The sequence below is a fragment of the Zingiber officinale genome, chromosome 8B (assembly GCF_018446385.1).
Source record: "Zingiber officinale cultivar Zhangliang chromosome 8B, Zo_v1.1, whole genome shotgun sequence".
Classification (NCBI taxonomy): Eukaryota; Viridiplantae; Streptophyta; class Magnoliopsida; order Zingiberales; family Zingiberaceae; genus Zingiber; species Zingiber officinale.
Window position 1 is genome coordinate 8,785,226 of NC_056001.1, and position 20,526 is coordinate 8,805,751.

The window sequence follows — 20,526 nt, forward strand, 5'->3', positions numbered from 1 at the left end:
ACCTACCCTGCCCAATGTTAATTTATTGGACTAATTAAATCGATCAATTTGCTTAGATTGGTGTCACTAGATTACTCCGCTCATCAAGTTTAATAAATTCATTCGAATAGACCCATTGGTTGGACTAAGAAAAAAAATGACTTAGCTACCTCACCCATCAACCTTAATAAATTAAAGCAGGCAGATCCACAAACTAAAGAAATGTTCTCCAACAAGGAAACAAAAGGAAATGCCTGTTCAGCACAAATAAAACCATCTAGGAAATATTAGCAATAGAAGAGCAAGAAAAGCAAGTTCTTGATTTTAAGATGACAGCAAATATTTAACACTGTTATATTGCAAAGTTCATAAACTGTAAATTGAAGCTAGATAACTGACAGGGAGGGCAACCAACCATAGAAACTAAGTTCAGGGTTCAAGGAACGCCACCTAACATTTGAATCATGTGTAACGAATATACTGGTTCAGAGACTGCAGGAATTGAAACTATTTCTCTGGCTGCAGAGCAAATGTATTCGCTAGCATACAATGAATAACACAAGCAACACGGATTCCCTTGTCAAAACCGTCAACAATGGTTATATTACAAATGCCAAACTAAGATACGAAATGAAAATATTTGCCCTAATCTGCATCCATCTCCTCCAATGCAGCTTTTGCAGCCGCCTTGGCTTGCTCCAAGAGTTCGTCTGGAACCTATGACAATAAATGTCTTGTACTTTAAAAAGAACGCCATGAAATATCGAATAAAGGGTATAAATGAGACTAATGAGGAAAAACATGAATTAGAGAAGTTTAGAAAAATAAAGAGAAGTATATATTGCAGACAAGTAATTTTCTTGTAATATCCTGTTTCTATAAATATTATAAAAACTATTTGCCTGAAATATCATGTTTTCTATAACCCACCATGGTAGTTGTTGTTGTATCGTGTTGCTATAAAGAAAAGGAAATGAGCATGGTGCGACTGTATGCTTCAGGAAATGCAGCGCAATAAGCTTTCAGAAAATGTGTTTACTTAAAAAAAAAAGAAGACAATATTTAGGTTAATGACAAGAGCTAGAGTTTGTAACATGATAAAATACAAATTTGTTGGGAAAGGCCATAGGCACATATGAAAAAGAAACTTCATTTTCTTTGTTCAAAATATCTTAAAAGGGAGTTAATTGAGAATTGTCTGAAGCAAAACTATTTGGACAGGAAGGATTAATATCCCAAATCCTATCCAACAAGCAAAGCTGCTCAAAGCTCCAGCTCAGGTCAACATATAACTTTAGTTTGCCCATAACTATAGAACAATTGCAAAATTTATGGACACATACAGCGTCAAACGATTATTATGCAACTAATCAGTGATTGAGGTCATTCAGACAAAAAAGCAGAATTAGTAAAATCAATGAACCAATGTACCTAAATTAGTTTGGTTTTTAACAGTTGTGATAGTATTGCCAAAAGCCTATTCATTAGGATGTTCCACAGGAGACTTGGGCAACCAATAAGGAGGAATCGTGATGTATGGCAGAATAGAAGGCATCAGCAAACAAATGAGAACTATATTCTACCATATTTGCATGATCAAAGAAAAAAAAGTAAATAGACAATTCAAGGTAATTGTAAAAGTGGCTTTCTTTATGCATAAGAAAGTTCATGGTACAGAAAAAGAACAGGAAATAAACATTACTAGACAGCTCTAACTAAATTACTGTCTAAAATTAACAAGTCCAATTAACAACAGCTACCTTCTGATGCTGGCGGTTTGATTCATCACAGACCCAGCTCATTTCTAACTCAAATGCTTTGTCCTTTGCTTCATCGTGCACTCCAAAAATTCTGCTTGGAAATACAAGGAAAACAATGCAAATATCAATTTCAATTTGCATTAAGTTCCGGAAATAAAACATATCCAGAAAACAAATATAAAAAAGTCATTAAAGCTCTCTTCTCCTTTGGGATATTGAGCTGTATCATTTAGTTAGATAAGAGTCTTTCTCCTAGTATCCTAACGTGTTAAGAGTTAATTGAGATACCAAAATAACAAAAACCAGTAGACCGTCACACAAATTAACCACGAGTGCTCAACTTATCTAGTAATATTCAGAAATATAATTGAGCAACAAAGAACACAATATTCACAAATCAAGGTGGTCAATTAGGAGGACCCATAAATTGTCACTTTTCTCCACAAGTACTATAGATTTATTGATGTTGAATCTCTAATCTAGTACTTGATGAGAACAGAGAATAATCAAGTTTCATTCACATGTTTAACTAATATGATAAGAAACTAAGACAAGTGTAAACAAATTAACAGATCTATAGACATTAGTAAAGATATCCAATAATTAGTGTATGAAACTCAACAAGGATAATGTAGGATAATTTCTAAACTAAGAGTTGCAGATCCAAGAATGAAATTAGATATATTTATGAATAATGAACTTACAGAACATCCATTTTTCCAAATAAACTGTAGAAAACCAGACTAACTTGGACAGCAGTCTTTTTAGTAAAAAAACATATTAGTAAACCTAATAAACAGGAAAATTGTGGATTTTTTTTCTCAGATTAGTATACCTAATATTGTTCAAATATGATCAGACATCGCACCAGAATCTCATCATAGAGTTACAGCTAGCACTTATAAGGCCACTAGTCCTCTGGTTGAATAAATGTTGTAACAATGGCCCAAGATGCCCACATTCATGTTACTCGGTAGTTGCTATGCAACATAAGGACATAACCACCTTCTACCTTGACACAAACAATTATCTCTGTGCAAATCCTTGACAATCCAAATCAAACATTTCCTTTGATAAACTAACAAACAGCATACACCAAGGAACTGATTCCAAGGAATAAAAGGCCCTGCACAATGAATGACAACTTGTGGGGGCAAGTTTGAAGTTTTGATAAATCCAGACAACAATTATAAGATGTGACAAGGCCACTTAGCATAGTTTAGTTGTTTTATTAGGTTCTTCGGTTAGTTGGGAAGGCACACAAAAGAGACTTCCAACTACCAAAATAATTAATAAGATAACCCAAAGTCTATAATTTCTACAATGGAAGTAAATAATCAAACAACATAGCAGGATTCTCTGTTGGAAATCCTGAGAGAGCTGAAATAGGACACAACTTACATCTTGGCTACTTCAATCACTCCTTCCCTGCAGGTCATCTCAGAAAGCTTCAGCTTTTCTATCTCTCTTGAGTAAGAAAAATAGGAATATTAGGTTGAAAAAAAAAAAAATAACTAGCTGTTCACAGAAAAAAGAATTGATTTAGAAATGACTGATTTTTTTTCATCGCATGACTTGCAAATAAAAAAATTCATGTTGCAAATTCAATTACGTTTTAGCAGCCTGTCTTCCTTTTCCAATAGCAGCACCAAAATATCTCTGCATGGTTGCACATTTAACAAGCACATATTTAGCCACTTATAGAAACTTCATGATGTTGGAGACATTAGTAAACTCCCCACAGAATGCTATACAAAATTTAATTTTTAATGCCAAGGAATATGAAGCCACCATGAAACTTCATGTAACCTCTTCCCTTGTTCTACTTGTAGCAGAAACATAGCACAAGAAAATCTTAGAAAGAGGGGTAGTATTAAAAAAATAATTGAAGATGCTATATATATCTTCAAAGATGACTAATAAATTTTATAATTGGATATGTAAAATCCATTCGAGTTGAAGCGATGAGTCATAAAAAGAGACCAAAGATAACTTAACATAATTTAAGGTAAGATAAAGCATATGGATACTATTAATGAGATAGCCTTTACATAAAGTTGGAGATCCGTAGTGCCAAATCCAAATAGTTGATAATCATAGTTTTGTTTGTTGATGTTGTTTGGTTGTACAAGAGAAGTATATAATCTATGTAGAGACTCCAGTAAAATGTTTATAGACAAATATGAGAACTTACATATGATATTCCAGAGGGTTCAATCATGTATAACTGAGGTCCCTCTCTGTCATAACCACCAAGAATAATCCCACAGCCAAAAGGTCTACAACAGCAAGACAAACATTGTCATCATGCATATGATAATCTTCAGAAATAAGCACCAAAAATCAAGGGAGTATAATCCTACCTGAGCCACCAATAGAGTGTACAAAGATGAACATAACTTGCAACACGATCTGCAAGCTCCTTGACAGGTATGGGTTCCCCGTATACTCTGCACATGTTGTAGAAATTGAAATGTATGTCAAACGGCTAATGTTATTTCCATATAATGTGTGAAAAGTTGCATAGTGAATCTTTAGAATCAATTAGTTAATGCAGATACTAATTAATTAAAAGATGAATAATATATTTACATTACATGTAGCATCTTAATTATTGTCTATATGAACTTATAGGATCAGTTCTTTACAGACCTCTCATAACTTGCTGCTTCAGATTTTGCTCGTGCAACAATTTGCCTACCATCAGCTGCTAAGCCAGCCACAGCCTGCATTCACAGTCACAGTGACTTGAGCCTCTAAAAGAATTACCATCATGTGATTAAAGAATTTTTGCAAGTTATATTAATTGAATACAGAATGGTGTGTGTGCACTGGATTATTAAATGGCTATACCAAAGAACCTTGCTCTGAATAATTTGAATTAGAACTATTCCCCAATGATTACTCTTTTTTTTTTTTTGGTAATCCAAGGTATCTAGGCCTCTGGTCCAACTAGTCTTGGAGGTGGACTGCCCGGCCCCATAGACCGGCCACTAGGTAAATTCAGAAAGCGCAAGTGGGTCCTGGCATGGCACCCCAGCATCACCTGTGGTTCAAACTCTGTAAGAAATGACCAGCATGAGATTTGAATCCTCGTTGCATGGGAATCATCCTTGCCGCTTACCACCGCATTGTGCCCCGTGGGGCCCTCAATGATTACTCTTGAATATAATATAAGTGAGAAATATATGTAAGTGAAACATGCCACTAGAAAAATTTTGCTGAGACAAAAAGAAGCACATAGTATACTGGATAATTCTTTTTCCATGCCCTAGAACTTACTTGGAGACATAACCATTGTCAAGGTGAAAATAAAATTTTGTCAACAACACAGAATGGTTACAGTTCCATCACACCAATAATAGTACAGAATGAGATAATTATAAATCAGATTTTGAACCAAGAGTATGCCAATGTAAAAAGTAAGCATGTTGTTTTTTGGTATATTTAGAAAATCATTATGGTAAATACACTATGTTGATGATATGAAGACAACTAGTGACAGTTTAACCATCTTATCATGAAACATACATAGCAATGAGAATTGCCAGCAAAAAACAAGTTATTATAAAGAAACAAATTAATTCTATTATTTTCATGATTTATCAATCATCAATACAACAACAACAATCAATTTTTATCCCACTAGTTGGGGTCGGCTATTCCTTTTACGTCATCGAGCTCTATCTCATACTATATCATCATCTATACTTAAATACATTTTATTTTATTTTATTATTACTAACCAAGTCTTTTTTGGTCTTCCTCTTTCTCATTTGATATGCATGTTTGTCATAGTTTCATATTGCCTAACTAAAGCATTTATTGGTCGTCTAAGTACATGCCCGTACCATCTTAAACATATCTTTTGGAGTTTTCCCTCAATAGATACAACTCCGACTTTCTCTCTAATGCTTTTATTCCTATTATGTTCATTCTCGTATGTCCACACATCCACCTTAAAATCCTCATTTTAGCAACTCTCATCTTCTGCTCATGTGCTCGAGTCATAGCCCAACATTCAGCTCCATACAACATAGTAGGTCTAATTACGGTTTTGTAGAATTTTCTTTTAAGTTTTAGAGGTACTTTACAGTTACATAAAACATCCGACGCTCTCCTCCATTTTGACCATCCTACTTATATTCTATGTAAGACATCTCTCTTAATCCCTCCATCATTTTGATGATCCTAAATATCTAAAGCTCTCAGTTCTAGGCAACTCGTCATCTCCTATCTTAACAATTATCTCATTATGTCTAATATTGCTAAATTTAAATTTCATATATTCTGTCTTTATTCTACTAAGTCTAAAACTTTTCTCTTCTAGTATTTCTCACACAGATTTTAGTTTAGCATTTACTCCTTTACGTGTCTCATCTACCAAATCAATATCATCTACAAACAACATGCACCACGGTATAATTAGCGTAAAAAGATAGGGACTTAGAACTGATCCTTGATGTAACCCTATCTTTATTGAAAATGTTTCAGTTACTCCGCATGAAGTCTTTATCGTTACGTCCTTGTGCATATCCTTAATTAATTCAATATATGTTATGTTAACACCTCTCTTTTCTAGAATTTTCCATATAATTTCTCTTGAGACTCTATCATAAGCTTTTTCTAAATCAATGAATACATGTGTAGATCTTATTTTTTTGCTCCCGATATTTTTCAATTAATTGTCTAAGAAAATGTATAGTTTCTATTTCCGACCATCCAAGCATAAACCCAAATTGATTTTCGGTCATTGAGATCTCCTTCCTTAATCTTTTTTTGTATTACTTTTTCCTAAAGTTTCATGGTAAAACTCATTAGTTTAATACCCTATAGTTTGCACAATTTTATACGTCTCTCTTGTTCTTATACAAGGGAACTAGAGTACTTATCCTCCATTGATCAGGTATTTTTTTCGTTTTCAATAGCATGTTAAATAATTTTGCAAGTTATTCAATACCTTATTTCCCTAGGCACTTCCATACCTCTATCGGAATATCATCTGACCCAACGGCTTTTTTATTGTGCATCTTATTTAAAGCTTGTTTTACTTCTGAAGTTTGAATTCTACGATAAAAATTTAAATTTCTATACTCATTTGACCTACTTAAATTACCTAAGTAAAGTTGATCACCTAAATCTTCATTAAAAAGTTGATAAAAATACCTCTCTCACCGCTTTTTTATTTCTCCATCGTTTACTTGTACCCTATTACATTAATCTTTAATACATTTTATTTGAATAAGATTTCTTGTTTTCCTTTCACTTACTTTAGCTATTCTATAAATGTCACTTTCCCCTTCTATTGTATCTAATTTTTTATATAATCATTCAAAAGTTTCATTTTTTTGCTTCATTCACTACTTTCTTCGCTTCTTTCTTGGCTATTATATATTTTTTAAGTTTTCCTCGTTCTTACAAATATATAATTCCTTATAAGCTATTCGTTTTTCCTTCACTTTCTCTTATACTTTCTCATTCCACCATCAAGATTCCTTACTTAGTGGTGCATGTCCTTTTGGCTTACTAAGTACACTCTTAGCTACTATTTTCAACTTTGATATCATCTTATCCCATGTCCTATTAGAGTCACCGTATATTTCATCTAATGCTTGTACTTCTACCTTCTCCTTAGATATAATTTGCTTCCCATCCTTTAACTTTCACCATTTAATTTTAGGAGTCGTATATATTTTCTTTCTATTAATATTATATTTGAGGCATATATTCAACACACTACTAACCTATGTTAGGTATTTAAGCTTTTTCCGGGGATGACCTTGCAATCTTTACAAATTTTTCTATCCTTCTTCTTAACTATAAGAAAATCAATTTGTCATTTATTATTCCCACTTATGCACGTGACTAAATGTTTTTCTCTTTTCTTAAAAAATGTAATAGCCAATATAAGGTCATATGTTATTGCAAAATCTAATATAATTTTCCCATTCTCATTTTTCATTCCAAACTCATAACCCCCATGTACTCTCTCATATTTCTCATTTTTCACTCCAACATGCTTATTTAGATCGCCTCTTATTAAAATCAATTCATTTGGCAAAATGTTTTGTAATATTTCATCTAAGTCATCCCAAAACCTTGATTTAGTAGCTTCATCTAATCCTACATGCGATGCATATACACTAATTATGTTAATAGTTTCTTTCATCACTATTATCTTAAGGGTTATAATTTTATCCCCTTTTCTAACTATTCCTACAACTTCATCTTTTAACGAACTATCTACAACAATACCTACTTCATTTCTTGCTTTACTCTTTTTTTATGTATCATAACTTAAAACCCGAGTTCTCTATCAATTTTGCCTTTTCGCCTACTCATTTTGTCTCTTGTACAGACAAAATACTAATTCTTCTCCTAATCATCATATATTATCTCAATTGATTTAGGGTTCCTATTTTTGTATATTCTAAATCTTAGATTATTAGTTTTCCTACATATTTGTTCTTATCCAATATATGGTGTGAGAAATTTTGCCAATTTAACGCTATACCTAAGTTCTCATGAAAATGTAGCGGTCATTGCCGATACGTTACCGTCGGACCCTACAATGCGAACTCTGGCATATTTAGATGTAGCAGTCTTTGCTGAGATGTTACAGTCGGACCCCGCAATGTGTTCCTTCTAGAGAACAACCTAGCATTAGTACAATAGTTTAATGGATCCATTCATTGAATATGTCATAGTTTTAATGCTAGTTGGTAACCTAACACAACCCTCCTCTTTTATCAATCATCAATGAACGGTATAAAATACAAAGCATACATATAAAGAAATTATCACATCAAGTATCCGCAAAATAACTCTAGTTCATTAAAAAAGCATCAGTGACGTAAAATAACAAATACAAATATTGGAGGTATTATATAATGTATTTCAAATGGAAACAAAATCAACTTTGTAATAACCATGCCCCATAGGATAATTCCAATATCAATCACGCATATCATTGCAAGTGTGTAGTTAATCAGTTCGAGTTGCATTCTTATTTCATATTTTCCTGATATTACTATCAAGTATTAGCATGATATAAGTACATTGCAACAAGGAACTCATCTTGAAAATTTTCAAATTTCATAAATACACAGACTATTTGATGGAACATTAACGATGTTCACCACCATTACACTTAAAGATGCTGCACCCTGGCATTTTTATAACCAGGTTTTGAGCACTATCACAATCAGGGGAAGACATGAAGCACAAGTATATAATTGTGATTACCCGTGCAATACAAATAGATAACCCTCATAAGAATATAATTCCAAGTGAATTGGCAGATCATCAATCAACTTCTTCCTCACACCAGACATAATTAATCAAGAAATGTGATGTCCATTCTTAACCAAAAAGTAAGGCTAAGAGTTCACATATTTAAAATTAAAGATCATACAAGGAAATGTAAAGTCAGTATCAATATCTGGTCCATCTACCCATGACCCACAATGACATGGTTGAAGTAAATAGTTCCAACTACAGCAAAATTATAATTTGTCGATGCTTTATTTTACTGGCATTTCAAAAAGCATCAAATTGTACTGAGGTATCAATCATTTGCCAATGCGGAGTTTTTCCCCTAGGCACGGCAACAATACCATTTGCTGAGTTGGTAGAAAAAAGTTCAACACCACGATTACTGAATCTTTTTTGATTCTCTACAGAGCATATTACAACTCTGTTAATCTTGCATGCCGGCACATAATAGTGTGGGCAATGGGATGATTTAACGTCAGTAAACTGTATTTTTTTGCTGTAGTGGATCCACACGCCACTTCTTGTAGTTGCAGCCAACATGACTGATCAGGCTTTATCAAGTTAATGTAATCACTATAAGCATCCCACCTCCTTTCACCGAGAAAGCTAAACTCCATATGCTCAAACACGACTAAAATACAAGAAAGATTTATATCTGTGGTACAGAAAGCGAATGATGAACCCACTTAACATGTGTAAGCTTACCATGCCAGAATGGCGGTGAACCGCATGGATCCTCCGGTTGGATCCCGCTAACATCATCTTCGATGAAATCAACTTCTCCACACCCTAATTCCCAGCAAACATCAATCCACTACTCACGAACAACATGAGGACAGAAAACAAAAACCAAGTTCTCAGAAACATACCATCACGATTCCATCCTTACATTTGATTCCAATCACAGTCCTGCGACGCCCAAGAAAAATAGAAGCAATAAAAACAACTTTACCTTAGACAAACACCCAAAACGATAAACACCCTAGAACTGGATCGAGGGAAAATCTAGAGAAAGGAGGAGAAAGGGAAGGGAGTGGAGCGAACCCACTATTGTCGACAGCTTTGGCAGCGTACTCGATCTGAAAGACTCTCCCATCGGGCGAAAATGTGGTGACAGAGAGATCATAGCCTGTGCCGATGCTACTCATCGCGCTAAGCCTCCTCCGATCGCTACGCCTTCGAGATCAAATTGGCTTGCGAGAGCAAGTACTTTGTGGCCGAACTCCGAAGGGTTTCGTACTTTCGTGCGGCACAAGAGATATATAAAGAGCATCAGTATGCTTCTGGACGGGTCTGTTAAGACCTTACTACGATTTGAAATTTATTACAGTCCGACGGTTCTAAACTCGGTTCCACCTGATTCTTAATTTTAACGTTTTAGTTCAGGATTTAGGATTTTTGATTTAATTAATAATATATCACAGTTAAAGATTATTATATTAAAAATTAAAATTTTAAAATTTATTTTAAAAAATAACTTATAGTAACTTAAATTGTCTATATATTCTTTTAAATTATAAATAAATCAAAGTCTACGTAGTTCTTTTATATTTTTATCCTTTTATATCGGACGTTGTTACTTACTTTTATTTTCCGTTCACATTATATTCATTCTTTTGGTATCAAAATCTTCGATTTCGTCATCTAAAAATTACATTCCTTTAAATATTTTATCAGCTCCGATCTAATCGTCGAATAATGCTTGGACTTCTAATGAATCGAGAGATAAAGTCGATCGTCGTTCATTTGATATGTTACCGTCAGCACTGAATGTCTAATCCACAATACTAGTTAATACTGGACAAACTAAAATTTCTTTAACGATCGTGAAGAGGGACGGGAAAACTTTGAGCCTCTATGACCATTACTTTAGGATACCAAAATTTTCACTATTTGCTTTATTAAAATCAAAATAAATCGTAAAATAATTCTTAAGTTTCTATATGATAACTTAAGGATCCTAGTAAATATTTTGTTTGTTCTTTCAATAAAAGTTGTGCTTTGTAAATTTAAATTACTATTAGTAGTTTATTGTGGTTTGGAAATATTAATTTGTATTCCATATTTTACATAATAATATATAATATAAATAAATTATAATATTATATAATATTAACTATATCAATAAAAATAAAAATTAAATGGAATTAAAGCATCATAATACAAAATACAAAAGTTAACATATCTACTAAAATTTCTAATTTAAATCATTTAATTTTTATATCTAATATGTAAAAACACAAAGATTTAATATTAATTATTCATTTAAAACTAATATTATGCTAGAAAAATTCTTTAAAGCTAAATAATCAGTGAGATAATAAACACTAAAAAGTTATTCAGTTACATTGTTAAATATTTTTAATATTTCACAAATATTATCATAAATATTTTATTGTTGTAAAAATAAATATATATTAGTATTAATTTTTTATGTAAAATATGAATATAATAAAATTTTATATTGAAATGAATCTTATAATAATTAATATGTTGAATTCCAACATTCTACTAGGGTGGAAAAAGAGCAGGGATCTCCTGGTCCGTAAATTACGGACCAGGGGATGATCCACTGATCTGGACCTTTGATTTGAATGGACCCCATCTTTAAATAAGTAGGGTTCATTCAAATCAAAGGTCCACATGTAGTGGATCATCCCCTGGTCCGCAATTTATGGACCAGGAGATCTGCTCCCGTGGAAAAATTTTTAATCCCATTTCCTTAGTTTTACAAAATTTATCATATTGTTTTATTATAGATGGATACAACCATAAATAAAAAATTACAATCATAATTGGTTTAATATGATTTTCTAAAAATTTTAATCTATCTTGTACACAAAAATTTAAAACATATTATACATAACGAATTTAAAAAATAAACCGTCAATATAAGATTGATAGACAAATTTTAGATATGTTAGACAAGTAGTATTAGTATTAGAACTAGTATTATCTAATGATATTAAAAATATTTTATGAGTTAATCTATATTTTTCTAAAATTAAACATAATAATTGTGTGATGTTATAAGCAGCATGTGATTAATAAAAAACTCTATGAGTGTGTTTGATTCAAGTTATCATGTATAACCTTGTTTATGTGATTAGAGAAAAAATATAGAACCAAATATTGTATTATTCAACTTAAGTAATGGAACAAAAACTTATTTGTTTAAAGGTTTTAATGAATAACCTAATTTAATATTTTACTATACATATTATTATTATTATTTAAATTCGATAATTTTTAATATTTTTTTACTTTTTATTTTTTCATGTTTTTCTTTATTTTTATGTGTTTTTTTTATTTTTTATTTTAATTTTTTATGATTTTTCTTTAAAAAAATATTTTTTTTTTACTTTTTTATTTTTATTTCATTTTTACTTCTTTTTTTTATTTTTTTTCCCTATTTTTTACTTTTTAATTTTTTTTACTTTTTTTAATTTTTTTAAAAACATTTACCTTTTTCTATTATTTATTTATTTTTTACATTTTTAATTATTTTTATTATTATTTACGTTTTTCCTTTTTTTTCTTTTTAATGTTTTTTTTATTTCTTAGGTCATTTTTCTTTTTTAAAGTTATTTTATTTTATTTTTTATCCTTTTTCATTTTCTTAACATCGGTACTTCCTAGTATTTCGGATGTCGGAAGGTACTTGGTCTTATTATCAATGGATTGAATATTGGAGTTCTTATGTGAATTTACTATTTCCTTTCCCCTTCGAGATTGAAATGATGAACCTCTATGACCTCCTCCCATTATAGTTGAAAGTTGGAAATAAAAGTGCATAAAAATATAGGCTAAGAGTTGAAAACGTATAGAGAATGTGAAATTGAGAATGAGTAGACAAAATGTGTGTGTAAATGATGAAATAAACTTTCTATTAATATTTATAGAGTTTGGATAGTAACAAACACTAAATCATAGTTAATATGACATATAATGGAAGACCCTGGTAACATGGGAGGTTAATAATCAAGATGACGTCACAGTCAAAAGTCAAAGAGAGGTGGCAGTCAAAGCTGGGAAGTTCTTGGCTTGGTCCCAAAAGGAAAGCAACTGTTAAGGCTATGAAGGTCATCTGGGACTTGGCTCTCCCACCTCATAAGCATGCTCTCGATATACTCCCGATCAGTTTCTTAGCTGGTCGGACCCCAGGGCTCAGTCCCCTCGCTTCTCCTAGGCACTGCTCCAAGTTACACCCAGTCGAATTCTTAGCTGGTCGGGCCCAGAACTCATTTCCCTCACTTCTCCTAGGAATCACCCCATGCTACTCCCGGTCGGTTTCTTAGCTGGTCGAGCCCTAGGGCTTAGTCCCCTCACTTCTCCTAGACACCACTCCAATCAACTCTCGGTCAATTTCTTAGCTAGTCGGGCCCCTAAGGTTCAGTCTCCTCACTTTTCTTGGGCACCACCCCAGGCTACTATCGATCGACTTCTTAGCTAGTTGGGCTCTAGGACTTAGTCCTCTCACTTTTCTTGGACACTGCTCCAGTCAACTTCTGATCAATTTCTTAGTTGGTCGTGTCTCCAAAGCTCAGTCCTCTCACTTCTCCTAAGCATCGCCCCAGAGTACTCTCGGTTGGCTTTTTAGCTGGTTGGGCCCTTGGGACTCAGTCCTCTCACTTCTCTTGAGCATCGCTCTAGTCAACTCCCGGTTGGCTTCTTAGCTGGGCAGTCCCTCTGGGCTCAATCCCCCTCATTTCTCCTGAGCACCGCTCTAGTCAACTCTCGATCGGTCTTCCAGGGCTCAATCCCCTCATTTCTCCTGAGCACCACCCCAGTCAACTCCTAGTCGTCCCCAACGCTTGTCAGATTATTATCAGGAGGCAATACTATCAGAGAATCTCAACAACTTGTCAGAGAATAACGACTATTCATTAGGGAATATTTCAATACTCGGTCACTTGCATAAGGCGGAACCTTCCTTTACCCAATGGGAATTCGTCGTACTTCATCCATCACCCGACATACCCTGACACCTAACATTCTCTGATACCTCATTATTGTGGAGGTTATGAGAGGTAGCATAAAAAAGAAGATCATCTCCGTTGACCAAGTACGCGCACATATACGTATCTACTGTAGTACTATTGTGCATCTTCTTTCTAGACTTTTCACTTTGTGCTGCTCCTGATTTGAACTTCGGAGGCCCTGCGCATGAGACATCTTTCAAGGTTCTCACTCTAACATTCTTGTGTGATCTCTCTATGTATGCACAAATTCGTGAGTACCATTAGCGCCCTTCATTCACCCCACCCCATTCCGTTGGAAGGTAGAAAAACATGCAATGCTCTTGTAACGTCAACATCCTTACCCCTCGTCGTCGGCTCTCCCATCTGACTTAGCTTCCTGACGAGATCAATAATCATTAATCAAAAAATAATTAAATAATTTTAACCGAAAAAATATCTAAAATAATCATTTCCATCCCCCGCTGAAAAACTAATCTTGGAACGGACAGTTAACCAACGGTCGTCAATTTTTGCCGGGCTGATTACGATTCAATCCGACAACTCAGATCAACAGGTAACTAGTATGATGATCCAGTTACAAGCCCCAGCCAAATCTGGGCCGGTTCAGGCCCGGGGTCAGCTCTAGTCGTGTTCCTGGATGTTTAGTGAAGGAAGGAAACCAAACCTGATAAGTGCACTGCAGTTTACTTTAGTGGTCTTTCCTAAATTCATTTATTAACATTGTAGCTTTATGAGCAAAGCTCATGATATTAAATTAATAATTAATGCGATGGGCCCTAATTTAATGCACCGGCCACGCTGCCCCAAAAAGCCTCCAACTCCCCATTCGCTCATTAAGCTTCCATGTGGCCGGATGCGCCGCCCTCCGCCGCCGGCGTCGGCCTCGGCTACGGCATAGCCATCGCCGTCGGTGCCCTCGTCCTCGTCTCCACCATCCTTCTCGCCTCCTACCTATGCATCCGCGCCAAGGCCAGCGGCCGATCCCCTCCTCCCTCCACGCTCCCGGCCTCCCCGTCCGCCGCCGCGGAAACAGTTGGGCTCGACGGGCCCGCCGTCGATGCCTTCTACCCGAAGTTCGTCTGCAGGGGCATTCCTCCGGCTGGGCCATGCCCGATCTGCCTGGCGGAGTACGAGGGCGGAGAAGCACTCCGGCGAGCGCCGGAGTGTGGGCACTGCTTCCACGCGGCCTGCATCGACGAGTGGCTTCGGGTCAGCGCCACGTGTCCGCTATGCCGCAGCTCGCCGGTGACCTCAGCGGCGGAGACGCCGGTGGGGACTCCGCTATCAGAGTTGATTCCTCTGGCAGCGCACCGACGGTGACGGGGATCTCCGATGGGTGCGTGAGTAGATCTGAGAACGGTGAGGGTAGTTAAGCATCATTAATATTTTATCCCTTTTATTTGTTATTTTTGACTTATAATGTTTTTTTTTTAAAAAAAATTGCGTCCCATTTATTAAATCAATGAAATCATAACAATAACAATTACTTTTCAACGGTGTGACGTATTAATAAGAACTATTATTTAAAAAGCAAACGCAAAATAAATAATAAATAAAAAGAGAGAGTATTTGTAGGTTCATTTATACCGTTGGAGAAGATTGTTTAATATCCGAAAGGCTTCTAAATTTGATTTTTTTTTACTTTAATATATTTATATTTATCAATAAAAAATTAATAAAAATGTCTATATAATTAATTTTTATAAAAAATATTACTTTTTTTCGCAAAATGCATAACTATTTATAAAAACAGTTTAAAGTTAATTTTTATTCAAATAAATTTTTAATATAAAAAACAAATAATATATTTCTCAATATTTAACATTTTAATCAAGTTGTTTTTATTAATATGTCATGTACTTTTATACCGATGGTATAAACGATATAAACGTCTTAAGTTTTAAATATTTATAACATATAGATCCTTAATTATATGAGTTTAATTTTTTAAGGTGTAAATATACAAAATATATCAAACAAGTATATTGAATTATAAACATTTATATTGAGAAGCTTACCAATATGATAACTTCAAAAGTCCTGATGGTTTTGATGAGGACTCGGCGTTAGAAATTCGCAAGCAGTTGCGTGACCACGGAACATCAAAAAATCAACGGAAGAGTGCTGAATTTGTAAACAATTATGACAATAAATGAATAGGACGTTAATGAATAAATTTGATATTTAATTTAATAAGAGTTTATTGATATTTATATTCGTTCAACACAAAGAAAATCAATAAATTGAATAAACTTAAATAATTTATTAAATTAACCGAATAAAGTTAAATACATATGTGTTCATGAATAATATTGTGAATCATATTCATCAATAAAATTCTTATCAATATATTAAATTTAAAAATAAAATAAAATGAATAAATGAGTTTATATTTTTAAACTCAATAATCAATCAAATAAATTTAAAATATAAAAATTTTAAACAATTAAATATTTGATAACATCTAAATAAATCAAATTTAAGCTAAGTTTGAACCACGCTCAAGTTCATAAAAAAGAAACTTGAAAAATTATTTCAACAATTTGATTCAATTTTAGGTTCAACTTGGCTCAATTATCTTATTAAACAAACTTGAACATTATAAAATTTAATTTAACTCATCTCATTTACAACCCTATTAACAACAAAACTCAAAACTATTTCTTACAATAGTGGTGATTTTACATTAGAACCGGAGGGGTCACAACTCTCCAAATTTTTTTAATAACATTATTACTATATAGAAAATAAAAAATTTCCCAGTATATATATTGTTTGACTCTTTTATATATATATAGACTAATAATGTGTTTTGTTTTTTTTAACACACACATGGAGTTCGAATCCTGTCCAAATTTTATTTTTTTTTATTCGGAAGATTATTATTATAGAGTGCATTTAATAATTATTTTAGTCATTTAGAGAATTCACATCAGATTCTTTAAATAAAGATTTTATTTTAAAATTTACATTACTTAAAAAATATTTATATTAGTTATCCTATTCATTTCTTAAATTTAAATTTTATAAATCTATTCCTTAAATATTAAAATATTATTTTCTCTATTCTCACTTTAACTTTGTCATTTTATAGATAATAAAAAAATATAAAGGAGAAAAAATAATAAAAAATAAAGATATAATAAATTATAAGGAACCTGATGGATTATTTAGTGAAATGTTAATATCTAAATTTAACATGTAGATCTTCAGTCTTAAATTTTAAATTTTGAATAGGAAAGCCCCTCCAAATTTAAAATCGGCCTTATCTTAAAAGTAACTGAAAGATAAAACGGAGAACCCACATACAGCAGGACCATTCCTGACTTAGCTTAGGAAATTCGACGGAACAAAGGAAACAAGAGAAAGGAAGACCATTTGTTACAATAACCTAAAGATAAATAGGAGAGGCCCCATGCAGTAGAACCATTTCTGATGGAGTTGAGATCCTCTGTCCCCAAAATGGGGTGTCCCCATGTCCCCTCGCCGATCGGACGGGTTAAATCATATCTCAAAGATGCAGTGCACATCACGAGGCCATCATGATCGTCCGATTTTAAATCATATCTCAAAGATGCAGTGCACATCACGAGGACATGGGGACACCCTATTTTGGGGACAGGGGATCTCAACTCTTTCTGATGTCAAATAGATAGGATGGGTTCTAACTTGCCATCTACCGCCATTCTTCCATGAACCTTTTTCCCCGAGGATACTTAGCGACCATTCCTTTAGTTTCAAGGTTTTCGATAATGGCCTTTGTCTCCCCCAATAGAAGAGGTGTTTCCCTAACGCCCTTCCCTAGTTTCTGAAGACCATCGCAAAAGGATTTGTTGAAAAAAATATGTGGCAAATTGGTCAGACACGCACACAACGTGCCACGAATGGTGCTTTTTAACCACTCCAGTAGTTGACGATCTCCATTTTCTGCCCCATACTTGGCGTCATAGTCTTGCAGTATGATTGCCGTCACTCTGGTAACACACTTTGCTATGATGGTGTCTCTTCCCGATTTGGCTTGATTTCCTTCGCTGAATTTTTTGAGTTCTTCGATGATAGTCTTGGAATTAGCACTCCGTCGTCGTCGCAGCGGGTGATCGAGCAACTTGTACTGGAAATCAACTCCTAGCCAGAGACTATATGCTGCTATTCTCATGTCAATGAACGTTTCATGACCCAAATAATCTTCGACGTGTCTGACATATTTGAGGCCTTCTCTCACCCCATTTTGGAGCTTCCGCACCGAGTCAGGATCGATACTGGCTAGCGCCACCGTGATTGCGGTGAGGGTCACCAATGGCAGTTCCCAACACATGGTAGCTCGATCCACCACTGCTAGTGGTACATTTGAGGATTCCATCGAGATATAAGAGTGAAGGAATGTTTGCAGATTTTGAGCATCATATCCTTCTACATTGGATATTAGCTCAATTAGACACGAAGGTTTGTATTCTGCTCCCTTCTTGATCAATCGCTCAAATTCGTTGCATTGCATCAGAATCACGAAATTAACCAAATCATCTTCTTCCCCTTCCAAATCCTGCACATGTCGTCGCAGCTCTGCTGCAGTACCTGAAAGAGCGCGAGGCCCCGCAGCATTCTCTCCAACTCTAAAGAAGAAGAGAAGCAAAGCTCTAACGACGCAATGGATCCACCTGGCTGCTGAGCATATTGTCTTGCAAACCACTACTAATCCGATTTGAACTCCGACAACGAAGCAGAAGACAAGATTCTTAAAACCGCATGCATTCGTCCAAGGAAAGGATGCATCGTGTTTCCACTCATCCAGCTTTTGGGTCCAGTAACTCTCCACTCCGAGCTCATGTGAGCATCGTCGAGTCAGATAGACAGAATCGAACAATCTTAAAGTTGGAGTGACGGTGCCAGCCATGACTGCAGTCAGTTGGGAGAAGAACACGACCTCAGCTGACCGCTTGTACTCCGACCGTCCCTCGCAGAAGCTCATGTAAGAGGACCTCAAAGTAGCTTCGACTAGGACGACGCAGGCCATAAGGCCGAAGAAACCTGATGCCCTGCAGGTGGCTGAGCGGCCGAGAACGTGTTGATGGCTCCAACTACGTGCCATCAACCAGCACTTCTTCACGGACTGTTCAAGAGAGGTGATGTTCAAATAGTCATCGAAACCCGCCATGACCCTGTCGGTGTAGATCTGGAACTTGAGCTCTAGTGAACGCTTAGTGGCAAGAACGAAGAGGGCGGAGGAACAAAGGACGAAGAGAAGGGCGATGTTGAGAACGACGAGGGCCACGTGCTCGGGCACGAAGGCGTAGATGACACTGGTGGAGACCTGGATCGAGATGTCGACCATGAGAGTAGCCACGAAGATGGCGAGCGCGATGAGGTCGGAAACAGAATCGAGGGAGGGATGAAAGTGACAGGCAGCGGCGGCGACCAGGGCGGAACCACTGAGCTTGGCTAGCTGGTCGAACTGAGAAGGCATGGAAGAGGAGAGGTCAAGCGGGAATTTGGTGGCGACGGAGAGGAGGGTGATGGTGGCCGCATTGAGGGAGAAGATGGCGGCAGGGTACGAGGGGCGGTCGTGGCGGCAGACAGCGTAAATGGCGTCGTAGGCCATCGCTACCGCGCAGATGGCAGAGGCGGCAGCCGCATAGAGTCCGATCACCGGCAACGGCCGGGAAAAGCCCGATGGGTCGACTGCACAGCTTCCGTGCATTGTGATTTTCTATCGCATAGCAGGTAGAACGACGACAGGTGCAGTTACTCGATGAGTTTCAGATGACCAGTGCTTAAATTAATTAATCAGACACCTGTGCTGGCGATCGAAGGTAGTCAGGCTGAGCTAAACTAAAGAGACGGATAACTAATCCTTCACTTAGATAATAGCACTAGCAGACAAAAAAAAAAGTCTTCAGAAAATAACAAAGAAAAAAGAAGTCTCAGGAGTCAAACAAACCGGAGAGTTATATCAACCTGGCCGTCTTGTCGGGTTGTGCTTCTGCAACCAAACCGTTTCATCACAAGCATATTCTTCCTGTAAAACGAGCCCAACAGCATTTTTCATTTTTACAAGCCCAACAGCATTTTCATTTTTACAAGCCCAACAGCATTTTCATCGATTAATTGATGATTCCGGCCAAATAATAATAATAATAATAATAAATCGACAGATTAACTATCTAAATTACCTCTAAATTACAATTCTAACCTCCTATATGAGATACAAAATTACAATTCTAACCTCTAAATTAACGCCGAGCTTCGGCTTTCCCGGTCTCATTCCAGGAGTCCGTGCTGTACGTTTGACGGCCTGGATAACCTATTGCCAAATATAGAAAAGATTGAAATGTTTAACACAATAAAAAATGCAACACAAAATATAAGGAACTGAAGCAGTAAATGAACATCATAACTACCTGCTCCAGAAGAGTGAAAATCTCTTCGGACTTCGTTTACAATCGATAACAGTTTTTTTATCTCAGTATGACTCTACTTTGATATATATATATTATATTAACTAATTCTGAGGATAACTAATCCGACCTATAAAA

General features: G+C 35.3%; 3 protein-coding genes across 3 annotated transcripts; 1 reads left to right on the forward strand and 2 right to left on the reverse strand.

Annotated features, from left to right (window-relative positions):
• Positions 1-407: 407 nt before the first annotated feature.
• On the reverse strand, positions 408-10,298 carry LOC122017503 (proteasome subunit alpha type-3). The gene is made up of 10 exons (XM_042575139.1): positions 10,059-10,298; positions 9,884-9,923; positions 9,720-9,803; positions 4,392-4,465; positions 4,103-4,189; positions 3,934-4,018; positions 3,352-3,398; positions 3,141-3,206; positions 1,740-1,830; positions 408-696 (listed from the first exon to the last, which is right to left on the reverse strand). Exons 1-10 carry the CDS (start codon positions 10,160-10,162, stop codon positions 625-627), a joined length of 750 nt encoding a protein of 249 aa, XP_042431073.1. The 5' UTR covers positions 10,163-10,298; the 3' UTR covers positions 408-624.
• Positions 10,299-14,839: 4,541 nt separating this feature from the next.
• Positions 14,840-15,431, forward strand: LOC122014342 (putative RING-H2 finger protein ATL69). Its single transcript, XM_042570554.1, has one exon. The coding sequence runs from the start codon at positions 14,840-14,842 to the stop codon at positions 15,314-15,316; it is 477 nt and encodes a 158-aa protein (XP_042426488.1). The 3' UTR covers positions 15,317-15,431.
• A 2,196-nt stretch (positions 15,432-17,627) lies between these two features.
• On the reverse strand, positions 17,628-20,381 carry LOC122014341. Its single transcript, XM_042570553.1, has 2 exons — positions 20,217-20,381; positions 17,628-20,009 (listed from the first exon to the last, which is right to left on the reverse strand). Exon 2 carries the CDS (start codon positions 19,689-19,691, stop codon positions 17,673-17,675), a length of 2,019 nt encoding a protein of 672 aa, XP_042426487.1. The 5' UTR covers positions 19,692-20,009; positions 20,217-20,381; the 3' UTR covers positions 17,628-17,672.
• Between the last annotated feature and the right edge of the window lie 145 nt (positions 20,382-20,526).

What these genes read in the sequence shown, in the direction of transcription:
- LOC122014341 (XM_042570553.1), bottom strand. Translation starts at nt 19,691, where the DNA reads ATGCACGGAAGCTGTGCAGTCGACCCATCGGGCTTTTCCCGGCCGTTG.
- LOC122017503 (XM_042575139.1), bottom strand. Translation starts at nt 10,162, where the DNA reads ATGAGTAGCATCGGCACAGGCTATGATCTCTCTGTCACCACATTTTCG. An exon ending in AAAGCTGTCGACAATAGTGG is followed by an intron (nt 9,924 to 10,058) that starts GTTCGCTCCACT and finishes TGGGCGTCGCAG; the next exon opens with GACTGTGATTGGAATCAAAT. An exon ending in TTCACCGCCATTCTGGCATG is followed by an intron (nt 4,466 to 9,719) that starts GTAAGCTTACAC and finishes CTGTGAATGCAG; the next exon opens with GCTGTGGCTGGCTTAGCAGC.
- LOC122014342 (XM_042570554.1), top strand. Translation starts at nt 14,840, where the DNA reads ATGTGGCCGGATGCGCCGCCCTCCGCCGCCGGCGTCGGCCTCGGCTAC.